The 18,936-nt window shown below is 43.2% G+C and overlaps 1 protein-coding gene across 2 annotated transcripts in view; it reads right to left on the bottom strand.

The window, feature by feature from the left end:
• LOC139458283 (fibrocystin-L-like) overlaps window positions 1-18,936 on the bottom strand; it is a 104,763-nt gene that overhangs the window by 43,652 nt on the left and 42,175 nt on the right. For both annotated transcript variants that reach the window (XM_071239661.1, XM_071239662.1), the window contains 10 exons: window positions 18,032-18,206; window positions 17,737-17,890; window positions 14,745-14,901; window positions 12,241-12,320; window positions 10,891-11,020; window positions 9,976-10,344; window positions 8,249-8,902; window positions 5,193-6,004; window positions 2,873-3,032; window positions 1,532-1,759 (listed from right to left, as the gene is read on the bottom strand). In XM_071239661.1, coding sequence (XP_071095762.1) covers window positions 1,532-1,759; window positions 2,873-3,032; window positions 5,193-6,004; window positions 8,249-8,902; window positions 9,976-10,344; window positions 10,891-11,020; window positions 12,241-12,320; window positions 14,745-14,901; window positions 17,737-17,890; window positions 18,032-18,206 — 2,919 coding nt within the window. The remainder of the gene's footprint in view (window positions 1-1,531; window positions 1,760-2,872; window positions 3,033-5,192; window positions 6,005-8,248; window positions 8,903-9,975; window positions 10,345-10,890; window positions 11,021-12,240; window positions 12,321-14,744; window positions 14,902-17,736; window positions 17,891-18,031; window positions 18,207-18,936) is intronic.

The raw sequence follows: 18,936 nt of genomic DNA, 5'->3' as shown, positions 1-18,936 counted from the left end.
CAAAGCTGCATCTATCAGAGAGGTAAGCTATTGTATTTAATTGCTTCTTCGTCCGCTACAATCCAGTAGTCTTGGAGAAAGAACAGATAAAGCTGTTTATGAATCAGTTGCAAAGCAGCATTTATCAGTCAGGTAAGCTATTGTATGTACACGAACTAGAATAAATAACTTTACAATTTTAAAACATGCATATTGTCACTGCAAAGTATGATGTTCTGAGGGAGTGCGAGTGAGTGACTGGTTTCACGCCGCTTTTAGCAATATTCCAGCAATATCACGGCGGGGGACATCAGAAATGGGCTTCACACATTGCACCTTTGTCGGGAATCGACCCCGGGGCTTCGGCGTGACGAGCGAACGCTTTAACCACTAGCCAACCGACCGACCCCGAACTTCATTTGTTGCATACGAAAGACCGATGCTAGTCATTTCTCGCTAACCTCTCTTTAACTCGATTCTAAATATCACGGACACGTGATCATGAAGATCCAGGTTAGAATCGATCTTCAGCAACCACGCTTGCTGACTTAGTTATTGCATGTCATCATATCCCAATTGCGTTCGATGCTCATGATGTCAATCCCTGAACTGTCTGGTCAACACTCGATTATTTACAGACCGTCGTCATATAGCTGGAATATTGCTGAGAGCGGTGTTAACAAAAATATACAAAACAAACACTTGCGAAGAATAGCAAGTGTAAGCAATGTGCACAATTGATTGACAGCTAAAGTATCTAGATGCTTTGAAACCCACCTCAAGACGCATTGCCATGCGATTAGAAATCGTCAGAACATTAAATTTCCTTTGACTTATACAGCGAGCTGCATGCACGTGTGTGTGTGTTTGGCTGCTTGTTCTAGTCCAGACAAGGACTAATGCCGATTTATAGCGCTAGCCCACTGAGTATACTGTCTACAGTATACTGATTCTGAGCCGACCAGACCTTGTTTTAGCTCCTTAATGCCGAGCGCCAGACAGGGTAACAACAAGTACCATCTTTTAACGTCTTTTGGTATGACGCGGCCGGGGATCGAACCTGGACCTTCCGCTCTCAAGGCGGACGCTCTGCCACGAGACCACACACTCAGACACAGCCGACTGGATGAAATGTTCTTCTCCCCGTCATACCGTTTTAAAACAAGTAAAAAACCTTAAAAATATCTTTGTTTTAAAATGCTCGTATAGTTAAAACTTGTTCCTTTTTTGTTTTTAAAGTGTAGACTAATATCTAGTCTCTGAAATGAACATATCGTACAGAAAAAACAGTTTTTTCAGTTATCTTAATAAAAATATAATAAAAGGGAGCCCATTGACTCTCTTCATTTTCAGATATTTCCTGATACTACAGTAATATAGACTTGCCAAACAGTATAGGCTTGCATGGGCTGTATTTGATATATATTTGTAACAGGGTCTGTAAAACAGACTATGTAAACTGGTAAAGTTCCTGGCTCCCTCATGTGTTCCCTCTTTCAAACGGTGTCTGTGGATGTATCTGAAACAGGAGTGAAAACTTGCAAATGCCTACTTTCTGGAATGGTGACATCCTCATTCGCTTGTGGCTTCTGACTGTCCTGGAAGTCCCACGTCTTGGTGTCTGAATACAGAAGTGCGTTATCGGGCCGTTTGTTCAGTTCTTTAAAATCCGGCGGAGGAATACAGTTCTTGTGCAAGCACTTGAAGGAATTGACCTTCAGGATTCTGTCCTCGCTGGACTCTGCAGCGCGCTTCTTTCGGGCTTCTGTCTTGTGCGATACTGAAACACAGAGTGCCAGGCTAAGAAATACGCTTTTCACAAGTCCAGAGAACCAGTAGATATGTTATTTCACGAGTCATCAGTGTCTGTAGCTAGACCTGCTTAAGCGAGACAAAATATTGTTTTAATATTTTACATTTTAACCAAGGTAGCAAAGGTGATTTTCTCTTAAAATTTGAATGAGTGAGTGAGTTGGGTTTAACGCTGCTTTTAACAGTATTCCAGTTATATCACGGCGTGTCAGCTTAATGTGGGAAGAAAGCTTGAAAGTGGTCCAGGTCTCAGACGTTACCACTCCAGTGAAACCCACAAGCATGGGTATGGTGCTGACAAACCTGGAAACATAATCGGGGTAAACCGGGATTCGAACCCACGATCATATGTTCCTGGCGTGCGCAAGGGACGCAACTCTGCACAGCGAATCGCGGTGCCTTGACGACTGGGCCACCCTTGCCTCCCTTACAATTTGAAGATCCTGACTAACGACACTTCTGTCATTGCATTGGTAGAAGTTTTGGATGCGTTAGAAAAATCTTTTCCACTTTTATATTTAGAAATAACGTAATACATCCACATGCCACTACCATACTCATGTTATATGAAAGAAATTGTACTCTTGGCCACGAGGCCTTCGATACTGAGTAAACTCTCTCTCTCTCTCGAAAATAGGGTAGAATAGGTCTTCATTATAATTAACCCATGCTTGCCGTAAAAGGTGACTATGCTTGTTGTAAAAGGCGACTAACGGGATCAGGTGGTCAGGCTCGCTAACTTGGTTGATGCATGTCTTCGATCCCAATTGTGTGGATCGATGTTCAGGATACTAATCACTGGATTGTCTGGTCCAGACTCGATTATTAACAGACGGCAGTCATATAGCTGGAATATTGCTGAGTGCGGCGTTAAACACCAAACCAACCAACCAACCAACTCTCGAAAATAGGTTGGATGCCAATCATATGAAGATGCCCGGTAAACTTCATCATATATTTGCAGTTTTCCGCAGGCGATTTTAATGCACCATTTTCTATCATAATTCCAGGCGATGCCAATTGGATATATTGCGACATCAGATGAACGATTAATAAAGGCGGTTATAGTCATTCAACTTACTGAAGTAGCAGAGTTGGCCCAGGCTGTCGTCGAAAGACCAAGCGCCGTTGACGGCGGTGTTGACGTTGATACCTCCAACGGTTTCGTTGATAGGGGAACTGCCGATGTAGAAACGATCAGGGCGTTCTGCCTGTTGGCATATCGTCAGGTGGTTGTCGCTCTGTTAAATACACATTGACAGCACATACATCACAACACGGAGGTGAGAATCGTACGGTACGGAGACAACGCCACCGTCTTTATCATAATGCGTACGCCGACACCACTACCCTAGTGTTGCTCTACGCATAACTCAGAGGTGAGGTGAGGTGAAATTGGGTTAACGTCGCGTCCAAGATTATTGCACTTATATAGCGACGTGCATGCACGTGTGTGTGTGTGTGGCTGTTTGTACTAGTCCGGACTGATGCCGATTTATAGTGCTAGCTCACTGAGATACCATGCAGCAGTTTAACATGAATACCCCACTCAGACACAGTATACTGACTGACCAGTCCTTGTTTTAGCCCCTTTATGCCGAGCGCCAGACAGGGTAACAACAAGTACCATCTTTTAACGTCTGTTGGTATGACGCGGCCGGGGATCGAACCCGAACCTTCCGCTCTTCGGGTGGACGCTCTACCACTAGACCACGGAGGCGGTCGCATAACTCAGAGACCAGAACGACCCTTTTATAGTAAAAGAGGAAGCGGGTGGCATACTATCCCGACCTATGTATCTGTAATAATATCGCATAGCGTATCAGTCAATTCAGACAGTTGTTCAGTCAGTCAGTCTGTGCACATAGAATAGGGGAGGTGAAATGGGGTTCAACGTCGCTCTCACGATTATAACACTTACATCGCGATATAAATGTGTGTGGCTGATTGTACTAGCCCGGAGTTGTGCCGGTGCTAGCCAACTGAATGAGGGACTATGGTTTTACGCCGCTTTAAGCAATGTTCCAGCGGCGGGGGACACCAGAAATGGGCTTTACACATTGTACCCATATGGGGAATCGAACTCCGGTATTCGGCGTGACGAGCGAAAGCTTTAACCACTAGGCTACCCTCCGCCCCTGCTAGCCATCTGAGATACCATGCCACAGTTTAACATGCCACTCAGACACTGTATACTGACGCCGAACCGACCAGTCCTTTTGTTTTAACCCCTTAAATGCTGTGTGCCGGGCAGGGTAACAACGCGTACACTCCTTTAATCTGAGGCGGTAGGGAGTCGAGCCACCGACATTCCGCAGACACTCTATTCGCTATACCACTGAAGCAGTCTGTACATATAGAAATAAAAAGACACACCATACATATGGTTAATATATCATGACGCACTACATCTATGTGGACTTGTGAAGATCCGGGTTAGTGAGTGAGTGAGTTTGGTTTACGCCGCTTTTAGCAATATTCCAGCAATATCATGGCGGGGGACACCAGAAATGGGCTTCACACATTGTACCCATGACGGGAATCGAACCCGGGTCTTCGGCGTGACGAGCGAACGCTTTAACCACTAGGCTACCCGACCGCCCCTGAAGATCCGGGTGAGAAATGCTCTTCATCAATCCAAGTTTAGCGACTATACTTGTCGAAAGAGGCGACTAATGGATCGGCTGGTCAGGGTCGCTGATGCATGTCATCGTATCCTTATTGCGATGATGCTCATGATATCAATCATTGGATTGTCTGGTCCAGATTCGTTTATTTACAGACCACCGTCATGTAGCTGGATTATTGCTGAGTGCGGCGTTAAACAACAAACTAGTTGGAGTAAAATAGTACGGTAAGGGAGACAACCCATTCATTGGGTGGGTTGCCTCACACATGTTCACCTCTAGAAAGTTGGGCGGACGGTAAAAGACAAAATAAAAAAATAATTATTTAAAGACTACCGTTATATAGCTTGAATATTGCTGAGTCCGGTGTTAAACAAAACACAAACGAACACATATAAGTACAAATAAAGAGGCCCGTTAAGATCCGGGGTAGAATAGGTCTTCAACAACCCATGCTTGCCGTAAAAGATGACTATGCTTGTCGCAAAAGGCGACTAACGGGATCGGGTGGTCAGGCTCACTGACTTGGTAGATGCATGTCATCGACCCCAATTGCGTGGATCGATACTCACGATATGAATCACTGGACTGCAGACTCGATTATTTACAGACCGCTGTCATATAGCTGTAATATTGCTGAGTGCGGCGTAAAACAACAAACAAATAGAGAATGGTGTACATATGTTACCAAAATAAAAAAAACACGGCTTAACATAAATTTACCGTCAAAGGAAAACGTGACATACTGTAAAACTAGGTTCAATTAGGACGTACCAGAAATCTGTAAGCTGTCGCATCGTAGCTGAAGTTAGTGAGATGTTTTGCGTCGTCATACGTGAGTGTATACTTCTCCCCATCGACAAGAAGTACCATCCAGCCGGGCTTATGTGTAACCCTCTTGTGTGCGAAATCTGAAGTCACGCTGTCACCCGCAGCGTTTGTGAAACGCAGTTTCTTGGCCTCGAGACTGACGGGCTTAGGATTATTCGAGGCGAAGCGATGGAAATTAACGCCAGGGTTACATTTTTTAGCAGGAACCCCATAACTGCAACTAGCCTCGGCCGTACACTGAGATGATGGTAAGATGTCCATGTCGGGCAATACGGACGCTCCGGCAGTGCCCAAGAAACTACCATCTAAGTCAATCATGACGCCCTCATGCTGCCAAGCAAAGCGGAACTTCCGGGGAGCATTGGTTAGCGTGAGACCGGTGCTTTTGACCGTGAAGCCCCCACAGAGAACGCTGCACGTGCCCTGCATGGTAGAGAAGCCGAACACAACCAGATTGTCCAGGTCGTAATTCTCGATCTTAAGGTTCTTCAACATCAGGCCGTTTTTCCATGGTAGAGATATTCCTAGGGAGTTCTTCGTGACAACCGGGGTTAAATCTGCGTGACGACCCGCTATCAGCGAATCTTTGATCATTGGTCCGGTCTCGTCATACTTGTTGACGTTTACCAATCGTTTGATTTCAATCCCAACCTCGTTGTTAATGACCTTGAAGTTCTTGAATTGAATATTGCCGCCATTTACTAACTCTGCTCCCTTGTGGTTGTTCCATGAAACCAAACCATCGAAAACAGCCACTGGAAAACAATTACATCTCCTTAACTTGCCGTACAGTACCACAGCCACTAAAATATTTACACCTTCTTAACTTGCAGTACAGTACAGTACCACAGCCACTAAAATATTTACACCTTCTTAACTTGCCGAACAGTACAGTACCACAACCACTAAAATATTTACACCTTCTTAACTTGCCGAACAGTACAGTACCACAGCCGCTAAAATATTTACACCTTCTTAACTTGCCGAACAGTACAGTACCACAACCACTAAAATATTTACATCTTCTTTACTTGCCGTACAGTAACACAGCCACTAAAATATTTACATCTTCTTAACTTGCAGTACAGTACAGTACCACAGCCACCAAAATATTTACACCTTCTTAACTTGCAGTACAGTACAGTACCACAGCCACTAAAATATTTACACCTTCTTAACTTGCCGAACAGTACAGTACCACAGCCACTAAAATATTTACACCTTCTTAACTTGCCGAACAGTACCACAACCACTAAAATATTTACATCTTCTTAACTTGCAGTACAGTACAGTACCACAACCACTAAAATATTTACATCTTCTTAACTTGCAGTACAGTACAGTACCACAACCACTAAAATATTTACATCTTCTTAATTTGCAGTACAGTACCACAACCACTAAAATATTTACACCTTCTTAACTTGCAGTACAGTGACACAGCCACTAAAGTATTTACACCTTCTTAACTTGCCGTACTGTAACACAGCCACTAAAATATTTACACCTTCTTAACTTGCCGTACAGTACCACAGCCACTAAAATATTTACACCTTCTTAACTTGCCGAACAGTACCACGGCCACTAAAGTATTTACACCTTCTGAACTTGCAGTACAGTAACACAGCCACTAAAATATTTACACCTTCTTAACTTGCCGAACAGTACAGTACCACAGCCACTAAAATATTTACACCTTCTTAACTTGCAGTACAGTACCACAGCCACTAAAATATTTACACCTTCTTAACTTGCAGTACTGTACAGTACCACAGCCACTAAAGTATTTACACCTTCTGAACTTGCAGTACAGTACCACAGCCACTGAAATATTTACACCTTCTTAACTTGCAGTACTGTACAGTACCACAACCACTAAAGTATTTACACCTTCTTAACTTGCATTACAGTACCACAGCCACTAAAATATTTACACCTTCTTAACTTGCAGTACAGTACAACAGCCACTAAAATATTTACACCTTCTTAACTTGCAGTACTGTACAGTACCACAGCCACTAAAATATTTACATCTTCTTAACTTGCAGTACTGTACAGTACCACAGCCACTAAAATATTTACACCTTCTTAACTTGCAGTACTGTACAGTACCACAGCCACTAAAGAATTCCTTCTTATCCTGAAGTACTGTACAGTACCACAGCCACTAAAAGAATTCCTTCTTATCCTGAAGTACTGTACAGTACCACTGTCACTAAAACAATCACACCTTCTTAACCTGCAGTACTGTACTCAAACACAGCCACTAAAACAATTACACCTTCACAGGGGTCCCATGCCCTGTTCAACAAAGTAACCCCAGCGCTTGTATATTTAGTATGGGGAGACAACTTTGTGAAAGGAGCCTTGACGATACAGGCTAGGTACGGCGAAAATATCGGACCACAGCACAAACACAACTCAAACACAATCCTGGAATCGTTACAGTAGGGCTTCGAACATAGACACTCAAAAACGATACAGCATGTCCTACCCGCTTTCATCGGCCTGTGCCTATTGTCTGATAGCTAAATGGGTACCTGTGTACTTCAGTTATATCACTGCGTGTCAGCTTAATGTGGTGAAGAAACCCCGATGTGACGAAGGTACGTTGGTAAACTACAGGTATGACGCTTACAAAGGGGATCATAACCCACACTACAGAATTAAGGGTCCGACAATTTGATATTCTGGGAGCGAATAGTATGGATTAAATATTTTTTTCAGCTAAAGTTGTAAAACCAGATTTTATTTTTTTAAACCTATAAGAATATTTATGTAAGACAAACATATTCCCAAAATGTAATTTTCTGGCCAGACAAATTCTTTTATTTAACAGTCTGAAGCATAATTATTTTTCAAGAATTTTCTTGGATACGGTTTTGTTGGATAAATTCCCAGCCCGGGATCTCTCAAACCGTCACCAAGTTTGAAATATCCAAAAACGCCATGATATACGTAAATACAGTCCATTGCGGAGTTTAATATAGGATACTCACATTCTGTGGGGAAATAATCTTCAAAGATCCAGATTCCGAACCAACCCATTGAATGAGCAGAGTTGTTGCTGAAGCTGCCGAGAGGGACCTCTTTGCATCTTACTGCAGTTGTCTTGGAAGGACCGTCAGGATTGGTGTGCATCCGGTACCAGAACCCAAAATGAGTTCCTCCTGCTGCAGCATTGTGGTTGAAGGTGTTGTTTGGATTGGTCACCCAGAACGAGGCTGGCGTGATGTCATCGTTCAACAGGCTAGTGCTTGCACGCACGAACACAGCCAGATTGTATTGGAAAAAGTTGCCAGTCTCTATGCCGTCTTCCAAGAACAAAGCACCACCCTTGATGTCGTACACGACGTTGTGTTCGATGTGGGTGTTGTGGGTGCCGTGGACGTTTACGGCCCTGTTGTGGGACTTGTGTATGGAGCAGAACCTGACATACGACTGAGACATGTCCCCGTTCAGATGGAAGTGGATGGCGTATCTCCCAAGTCGGAAAGCTTGACCAGCGTTGGTGACTTCGATGTAGCTCAAACGGGCGATGGCGATGTTCGTATCTCTCACCGGAGCATGGATCATAATTTGGCTTCCATACTCGTCACTTCCCATCTCTTCACCAAATCGCCCTTGGAAGCAGGTCTGTGTGGCAAACTCACCTGAAATCGATTTTTTTTTTCGGATAAACATCATGTGATTCCAGATTTGAGGGTGTTATTTGGAATTTGATAACCAGAAATGCCCTTTGGAACTAACGGCGGAGGTTTCAAATGTAACACGTTTCGCGCATCATGTTTATTCGCATTGTGAAATACAACTGTCGTCAGTCATTGTCTGTAGCACTTACAGGTGTAAGAAAGATATGTCTTGAATATAATGACGTCATTATACATTGTTTAACTGAAACTATTTGCTTAGCAGAATGCGGAAGTATCAATTAACACGAGGTTTCTGACAAACATGAATCACACCCAATGTAAAATGGGGGCCATATTCGTCGCCATGTCAATCGATATATGTGTATTACATTTGGGTAAAGAAAAATGCTTCCATGCTTGTCATAAGAGGCAACTAACGGGATCAGTTTGTTTGTTTGTTGTTAACGCCGCACCCAGCAATATTCCAGCTATATGACGGCGGTCTGTAACTAATCGAGTCTGGACCAAACAATCCAACGATTGATATCATGAGCATCGATCCACGCAATTGGGACACGATAACATGCTTCATCCGAATCAGCGGACCTGACCACCCGATCCCGTTAGTCGCTGTATCATGTGGTTTGATTGACAGATAACAACAAGAGTTTCGTAGAGTGTTTGTGTTCAGGTAAGAGCACTGGTGTTGCATCAGTAAAAGTCGTGAAAATCAAGCAAGGCGTGACACATGTCTCCAGGCTTGGATCTAGGTCTTAAGCAACCCATGCTTGCCGTAAACGACGACTATGCCTATCGTAAGAGGCGACTAACGGGATCAGGTGGTCAGGCTCGCTGACTTGGTTGATGCATGTCATCGATCCCAATTGCGTGGATCGATGCTCATGATCAATCAATGCATTGGTCAAGACCCGATCATTTACAGACCGCCGTCAGTTAGCTGGAATATTGCTGAGTTCGGCGTTAAACAACAAACCAACCAGCCAGGCTTGGATCCCTGTTCATGTCTTGGACCGTCAAAAATACATATACAAAACATCACGTAAACCACTACGACAGTGTTCTCTCTGACTCACCAGTGTCAAATCCGTCGGGACAGGCTTCAATCTTCTCTTGCCATTGTTCATTGCTTGACCCTTTGACCACCACATTATGTGTCAACAAACCAACCTCGGCCCTTGTGTCAACAGACACGCCATTGAAGGCCAAGGTTACACCCAAATGGCCATACGTTAACGCCGTATTCAAGGTCAAGGTCTGCTTGTCGGCAGAAATGGCCGTGATTTCCCTGACCTCGGACTCCTTCTGGCTGTGTCTACCACCCGTGGTTGCTATGACGACCTTGTCCCCAACTGACCAGTCGAGTGGTTGCTCGACTGTTATGGTGGTGGCCCCCGCCGCGGCTGTTGAAGCAAGGCGAGTCCATGTCACCCCAACTGGCTTTCCTGAAAAAAAAACCCCAACAACTTTGGAACGTACATCTATAAATTGTTCATCTATTTATATTGCATATAAATGGGCCGGAAGGCATTTAATACTGAAAATATTTAATGACCTTGTCAATGTACGGTATGTGACCATACAGAAACGTGGTTCAATGGGTTGTAAAGTCAAGACAGGGAATTGGCAGCCGGCAAGTGAGGAAGGAGGTTGGGTTCAAGGCCGTGTCAAATAGTGTTTCTTTCATGGCTTGTCAGCTAAGTTGGAGAAAGGAAGTAAGTAGCGGCAATAATTATTTACTTTCATCCAAGGGAGGCAACTGTACCACGAATAACAGGGGCGAATATTGCATCCGAACCGTCGACCAGAAGATCCTCGGTTCGCAAAAGGGACGCGAATAGGGTTGGATGTTGGCGAGCCTAAAGCTTCGGAATTCGCAGTACCTTAGTCCTGCCACTTATGTTTGGTATTTTGTAAAGTTTGAAAATAAGGTTATCTCATATAGTTTTATGATTGGCGAACAGAATTTTGTTGTGAAGAGTTTAACAAACCATGTAAGTCCAATGTCCCATTCCTGACAGCGAGTACCTTGGCGCCGTAGATGGGAAGCTCTGGAGCCCGCAGGGTCCCGTGAAGGGTGATGACTGCTTTATGCTGGAATGGGGCGTCCTCCGTACCAACCTGGAACCGCAACATGGACATGTATTTACATTCGCGGTTACAGAGTGGGGTGCAAGGATGCACATTTCCCGTCCGTTTATTGAAGCATATACATGTATACTATTTTGTCGTATTAAAAAAAAATATTGAACTGAATCGTTTGGTGACAAAAATAAAAATTAATTGACAAATTATTGGCTTTCAAACACAATTCATATATACTATGTTGACGTATTTAAAAAAATGAACTGAATCATTTGGTGACAAAAATATAATTGAATTGACAAATATTTGGCTATCAAACACAAATTCCTATATTCTATGTTGACGTATTTAAAATATACATTGAACTGAATCATTTGGTGACAAAAATGAAAATTAATTGACAAATTTTGGCTATCACAAATTCATATTTTCTATGTTGCCGTATTTAAAAATACATTGAACTGAATCATTTGGAGACAAAAATAAAAAATTAATTGACCAATTAATACGCAGCTTTCCCCCCGAATTATTCCCATTCAATTTATGTTGTCCATGTAGGTTCATTTAAGGTGACGTTAGACTAAAATAATTATGCTTAAATAAATATTCAGGCGCATAGTACTAATTAAAACAAATATATGGTTTTAGATCTGCAGCTGAAGCTGAAAAATATCTATCCCCGATACAAAAAATCCCATTCTGTCCCCATCCCCATCCCTCCCCCAGAGTATGAAATGCTCGGTCTGTTATAACTACGACCAGTAGTCATGTAGGCTGTTTGGGGCCTGTTCTGCCCCGGGAGAAGCAGGAAGATTTGAGGCTTTAATCACTAGTATATACACCGAAGAGCAAAGGAAACGATACTTCTCAGTTGATTTCGTCATGTTTTTATTTCTATAAATATAATTTATTTGACTTTAAACTTTTATAAATTTAAAAAAAGTTCGCACAATAGACAACTGCTGATAGGTATTTTAAGGCATATTATCTTTGATAATCAATAAATTAGCTTTTTTTCGGAATATATTAACACCATTTCAAACATGGTAGGGGTCATATGGTTGCAAGTTCATTTCTTACCCGAGTCTCCAGAGACCAAATATAATTTTTACACAAAATAGCCAGCCACAGACTACTTTTCAGGTCATGATAAAATTTAACAACATTTAAAAAACATTTTCCATTTTGTTTACATGCATTAAAGAAATCAGAGAATCGAGTGTTCGCCATGTTGATGTTACAACACTGCATCTCACCTGAAGCTTTCCTCCATCATTGATGAGGATGCTTTCGGCATGCAGTTCCACGTCTTTTTCATCGAAGATCAACTCACCACCTGAATTAACAACGACGAGGACGGTAACGCAGATGCCATTCTTGGATGTTTTTTAAGTAAGTGAGTGAGGGGTTTAACGCGGCAGTACACACTCTTTCAAACACTATGCCCCGGTAGCATAATCGAGTGAAACCGGATAAACCGGTGACGGAAAGCGTGAGCAACGGTCAACGCCTTCGGGGTACAATGACACGGCATCTATCCGTTTCCCCGGAGTTTCCATGGTAACTATGTCATATGTAAAGTGTGAATGAGTGAGAGTGAGTTGGGTTTAAGCCGCCTTTATCAATATTCCAACAATGTCACGACGGAGGACACTAGAAATGGACTACCACTGCCGTCCCAATAATAATAATAATAATATTAATGATGATGATGATGATGATGATTAATTGTGATGTGAGGATGATGATGATTAATGTTGATGTTGATGTGATGATGATGATGTGAGGATGATGAGGTGAGGTGACGTGAAATGGGGTTTAACGTCGCGTCCAAGATTATTGCACTTATATAGCGACGTGCATGAACGTGTGTGTGTGTTTGTGTGGCTGCTTGTACTAGTCCGGACTGATGCCGATTTATAGTGCTAGCTCACTGAGATACCATGCTGCAGTTTAACATGAATACCCCACTCAGACACTGTATACTGACATCGAGCCGACCAGTCCTTGTTTTAGCCCCTTAATACCGAGCGCCAGACAGGGTAACAACAAGTACCATCTTTTAACGTATTTTGGTATGACGCGGTCGGGGATCGAACCCCGGACCTTCCGCTCTCCGGGCGGACGCTCTACCACTAGACCAACCACGGAGGCGGTCGTGAGCATGATGATGATCATGATGATAATAACTGTCGATGATGATGATGTTGTGCTGTTACTGTTGCTGTTACATGTTGATGTTGATGATGATGATACTGAGGATGATATTGATGATGATGTGAGGGTTATGATGATGATGCTAATTGATGATGATGATGATGATGATGATAATAAATGTTGATGATGATGAAGTGATGATGATGTTGTTGATGATGATGATGATGATGATGATGTGAGCATGATGATGATACTGATGATGATCATGTCTTAACAGCATGAAGAATATCACACGTCAGTTGATATATGTTTGTTTGTTTGATTGTTGCTATGAACAACGTATCCGTATGGATACGATGTTACGCTAATAGCCATGTCACCGAGCCTGATAAATTAGTTGCCTCCTGCGACCAGGAGAGGTTGGGGTCTAGTTCTAACCAGGACATCCCCCGGGCTAGCGCTTTAGGTTATACATGTATGCATTACGACAGGCATTGCCGGGGGACCCGTGAAGATCCGGAGTAGAATAGGTCTAAAGCAACCCATGCTTGTCATGAAAGGCGACTATGCTTGTCGCAAAAGGCGACTAACGGGATCGGGTTGTCAGGCTCGCTGACTTGGTTGATGCAGGTCATCGATCCCAATTGCGTGGATCGATGCTCATGATATCAATGACTGGATTGTCTGGTCCAGACTTGATTATTTTACAGACCGCCGTCATATAGCTGTAATATTGCTGAGTGCGGCGTAAAACAACCAACCAACCAACATTGCCGGGGACATATTAAAATCGGGGGTAGAATATAATTACAGAGTGACGTTTTGCGCCGCTTTGAACAATATTTCAGTTGTACATCGACGTGTCAGCTGAATGTTGATGAGATGACAAAGTGGCGGATATATATGATGTGTTCCACTACTGGCCTACCAAAGAAAACACTGGCGAGCTACCAAACTCTGGAACCACGGACCAACCACGGAGGCGGTCGTGAGCATGATGATGATCATGATGATAATAACTGTCGATGATGATGATGTGCTGTTACTGTTGCTGTTACATGTTGATGTTGATGATGATGATACTGAGGATGATATTGATGATGATGTGAGGGTCATGATGATGATGCTAATTGATGATGATGATGATGATGATAATAAATGTTGATGATGATGAAGTGATGATGATGTTGTTGATGATGATGATGATGATGTGAGCATGATGATGATACTGATGATGATCATGATGATAATAAATGTCGATGATGATGTTGTGCTGCTGCTGCTGCTGATGTGATGTTGATGATGATGATGATACTGATGATGATGTGAGGATTATGATGATGATGCTAATTGATGATGATGATAATAGATGTTGATGATGATGAAGTGATGCTGATGATGATGATGTTGTTATGTTGTTGATGATGATGTGAGTATGATGATGATCATGATAATAAATGTCGATGATGATCATGTTATGCTGCTGCTGCTGCTGATGATGATGAGAATGTGAGCATGATGATGATAATGATGATAATAAATGTCGATGTTGTGCTGCTGCTGCTGCTGATAAATGTGTTTGTAGTTACTCATGCTACCATACCTTGGATGAGCAGCATCTTGAGAACGGGCGTGTTGGTGTCCAGGAGCAGTATCTGACCCTTAGGCACCACGACCAACTCCCCTGCTCCCGGGGGATCCTTCCCTCCCCACGTAGCTTTGGCCGACCACACGTCTATGTACTCGAAGGCAGCGTCAATCTGTCGAAGTGGGTCAGGGAGTTGAGATTAACAGTATTCAGTCTTAACAGCATGAAGAATATCACACGTCAGTTGATATATGTTTGTTTGTTTGATTGTTGCTATGAACAACGTATCCGTATGGATACGATGTTACGCTAATAGCCATGTCACCGAGCCTGATAAATTAGTTGCCTCCTGCGACCAGGAGAGGTTGATGTCTAGTTCTAACCAGGACATCCCCCGGGCTAGCGCTTTAGGTTATACATGTATGCATAAAATGAATCAGAGAATTTATCTCCTCAAGAGGCATTACGACAGGCATTGCCGGGGGACCCGTGAAGATCCGGAGTAGATTAGGTCTTCAGCAACCCATGCTTGTCATGAAAGGCGACTATGCTTGTCGCAAAAGGCGACTAACGGGATCGGATTGTCAGACTCGCTGACTTGGTTGATGCAGGTCATCGATCCCAATTGCGTGGATCGATGCTCATGATATCAATGACTGGATTGTCTGGTCCAGACTTGATTATTTTACAGACCGCCGTCATATAGCTGTAATATTGCTGAGTGCGGCGTAAAACAACCAACCAACCAACATTGCCGGGGACATATTAAAATCGGGGGTAGAATATAGTTACAGAGTGACGTTTTGCGCCGCTTTGAACAATATTTCAGTTGTACATCGACGTGTCAGCTGAATGTTGATGAGATGACAAAGTGGCGGATATATATGATGTGTTCCACTACTGGCCTACCAAACTCTGGAACATGTACACGTTTGAAATAGAAATAGCCACAAGACTTACAAACAAGAGAAAATCGTCATAAATATTTATTCGTTATGTTTAAAGTCCGCCACATTTTCAATGTAGACCGCACTTGGCTTGTTGCGGTCTGCGTGATTTACTATGTTTTGTGACCCGTGAAGATTCCGAGGTAGAACGGGTCTTCAGCAACCCATGCTTGCCGTAAAAGATGACTATGCCTGTCGTAAAAGGCCTGTATGCCTGTCGTGCGTGGATCGATGCTCATGATATTAATCACTGAATTGTCTGGTCCAGACTCGGTTATTTACAGACCGCCGTCATATAGCTGTAATATTGCTGAGTGCGGCGTTAAACAACAATACAAACCAAAAACTATGTTTTGATCCAGTGAAAATGTAGCGGGTTTTAATCATTACGATGCAAACTTTATGGGGATTGTGTCTAATTTGTGACTAATTCGGATGTAAGCCGAGTTTATGAATAAATTAGATCCTTCCAAGCAGGGATCTAACTTTTAAAATTTGACACTCAGATCCCTAAGGAACTCTTATGCTCAACTGTGAGAACACTGTGTTGGCCCTGCGTGAAGCACGTGAAATGTGTTCCCCGAGCCTTTCGCACGTGCACCTCGCACTTTGCCGATGTGGGTTATGAAATGCATGTCCCGGGGCAAGTATACAATTCGTTTAGGACCAACTCGAGCACATTTATCAATCAACCAAATATTACTTGCCCATGTTGATGGGCCTATTATGAGCAAATATAGCCCTGATCAAGATAATAGTAATTTCTTTTCTGTCTGTTTGTTTCGTTGAACGAAAAGCTTCACAATCACAAGTACTGTACAAATACTAGAATGCATAGAGTAACATACTATATAAAAAATGCATGATACACATTTCGCAGTTCATAAAGGGATAAGCAATTGGTACTGATGTAAGTACATATTTAGCTGCTAATTTCACACAACTTTCTTCCATGTCACCGTGGCAGAAGACTACATTCGTTAGCCTTCCGTGCGGACTTCGCGGGTTCGAATCCAGCTGGCGACAGACGTTTTTCATGAAATTGTTCTATCATCAAGACAAATGATTGGGAAAAAAGACGTTCCGTCATTGACAACCGGTGTTTAACTAACAATTCAGTTAGTTAGATTTAACTAACAATTCAGTTAATTAGACCACGGTCAAAGACAAAGGAGCCATGGTTTAAACTGGGTTTATATCATTCCGCAGTTTTGCATGGTGTACTGACACTGAGCCGACCAGAATTTGTCTTATCTCTACAAGTAATACCTTTTGGGACCGCCTCCGTGGTCTAGTGGTAGAGCGTCCGCCCGGAGAGCGGAAGGTTCGAGGTTCGATACCCAGCCGCTCGGAGTCAGTACACTGTGTCTGAGTGGGGTATTCATGTTAAACTGCGGCATGGTATCTCAGTGAGCTAGCAGTATTGGCAGAACTGGCATCAGTCCGGACTAGTACAAGCAGCCACACACACACACGTGCATTCACGTCGCTATATAAGTGCAATAATCTTGAACGCGACGTTAAACCCAATTTCACCTCACCACCTTTTGAATCACCGCTCCGCGACCTTCCGCTCTCCGGTAAGTAGTTCTATCCAATTGACACGGTCACATGTATCATTGTAGTGTGTGAGTGAGTGAGTGAGTTGGGTTTCACGCCGCTTTTAACAGTATTCCAGTTACATCACGGCGTGTCAGCTTAATGTGGGAGGAAAGCCCGAAGTGATGTAGTTCTCAGTCGTTTACCACTTCGGTGAAACCCACGAGCACGGGTATGGTGCTGACAAACCTAGAAACGTAATCGGGGCGAACCGGGATTCGAACCCACAATCATAGGTTTCTGGCGTGTGCAAGGGACGCAACTCTGCACAGCTAATCGCGGCGCCTTAGACGACTGGGCCACCCGTGCCCACCTGTATGATTGTAACATGCATGTATGTCATCGTCACATTTATATCCTTGTATGACACAATGTTACACATGTCACTGTCCAATTTCACTGTCCATTGTCACATCGTCCGACTTGGTATATCATTGGATGAATTATGAAAAACACGGTACCTGCTTTGCGATGCCATTTCCGCTGACCTCGACCCTGACCTTTGTCTTCTGCGACGTGCTTCTTTCCGTGACACAGACGACCTCGGTTGTACTCACGGTGCTGACTGGACAATCAGTGCCTCCAATACTGACCTTGACAGCGCTCGAGTCAGACCTAAAACAAGGTGAAGGTCACGTCAGTGTCATCGAAGACGTCTAAGTTAAAATCTTAAATATTCACTAGAATATGAAAACGTAAATACAAAACAACTCTTCTTTTTCATTAATTGCTGATATGATAATATTCTCCCCTTACCCAAATCCAGTACCGGTAATTGTAACTGAAATCCCACCCCCTGTGCCGCTTCGCCTGGGGGACACGCCGGTGATTGTCGGGGTCAAGGCGGGGTCGTACGTGAAGGATGAAGCTAGTGTTGACGTCAGACCGTTGACACTGGCCACCACGTCACATGCCGTCGCAGCTGACACATCTGTGAGGAAACACTTGGGTATATCAAAATCAGTTTGCACATGTTGGGTAAATCAACATCAGTTTGGTCACGTTGGATAAATCAACATCAGTTTGGACACGTTGGATAAATCAACATCAGTTTGGACACGTTGGATAAATCAACATCAGTTTGGACACGTTGGATAAATCAACATCAGTTTGGACACGTTGGATAAATCAACATCAGTTTGGTCACGTTGGGTATATTCAAATCGGCGTTAAACCCAAATTACTCACTCACTCACTCATTCTGTACGCACGGTACTGTAACAGAGCGAGGATCTGTCACATATAATCAGCCCCATCACAGAAAAAACATTTTTGGAAAAGTGTGTACGCTATTTATCGATCAATCAATCAATCTTAATCATTAGGTCTTCTTGTAACTAGCTGGGTGAAAAACGTCTGACGTTTCTTGACAGACGTCAATATGAGATACCGCCAGATATAGTAGGACACACGTTAGAAAATTATATGCCAGGTTTGCCAGGCAACAACAGAGACGGAGCCAAGACTCGACGTTTTGTCGTTTAACAACACACAAACAAACAAACATTGTTGTCATGTTATCATTGTATCCATGTAATCTTTGTACTCATGTATTAGTTGTACTCATGTACTCATTATCCAGTTTTGGGGTGGACAAGCATCTTAGCAGATGAGACCCGTGAAGATTCCGGGGTAGATTGGGTCTTCAGCAACCCATGCTT

The sequence above is a fragment of the Haliotis cracherodii genome, unplaced genomic scaffold, assembly GCF_022045235.1.
Source record: "Haliotis cracherodii isolate W230 unplaced genomic scaffold, xgHalCrac1.p SCAF_12, whole genome shotgun sequence".
Taxonomy (NCBI): domain Eukaryota; kingdom Metazoa; phylum Mollusca; class Gastropoda; order Lepetellida; family Haliotidae; genus Haliotis; species Haliotis cracherodii.
This window is presented reverse-complemented; position numbering and strand designations above follow the sequence as displayed.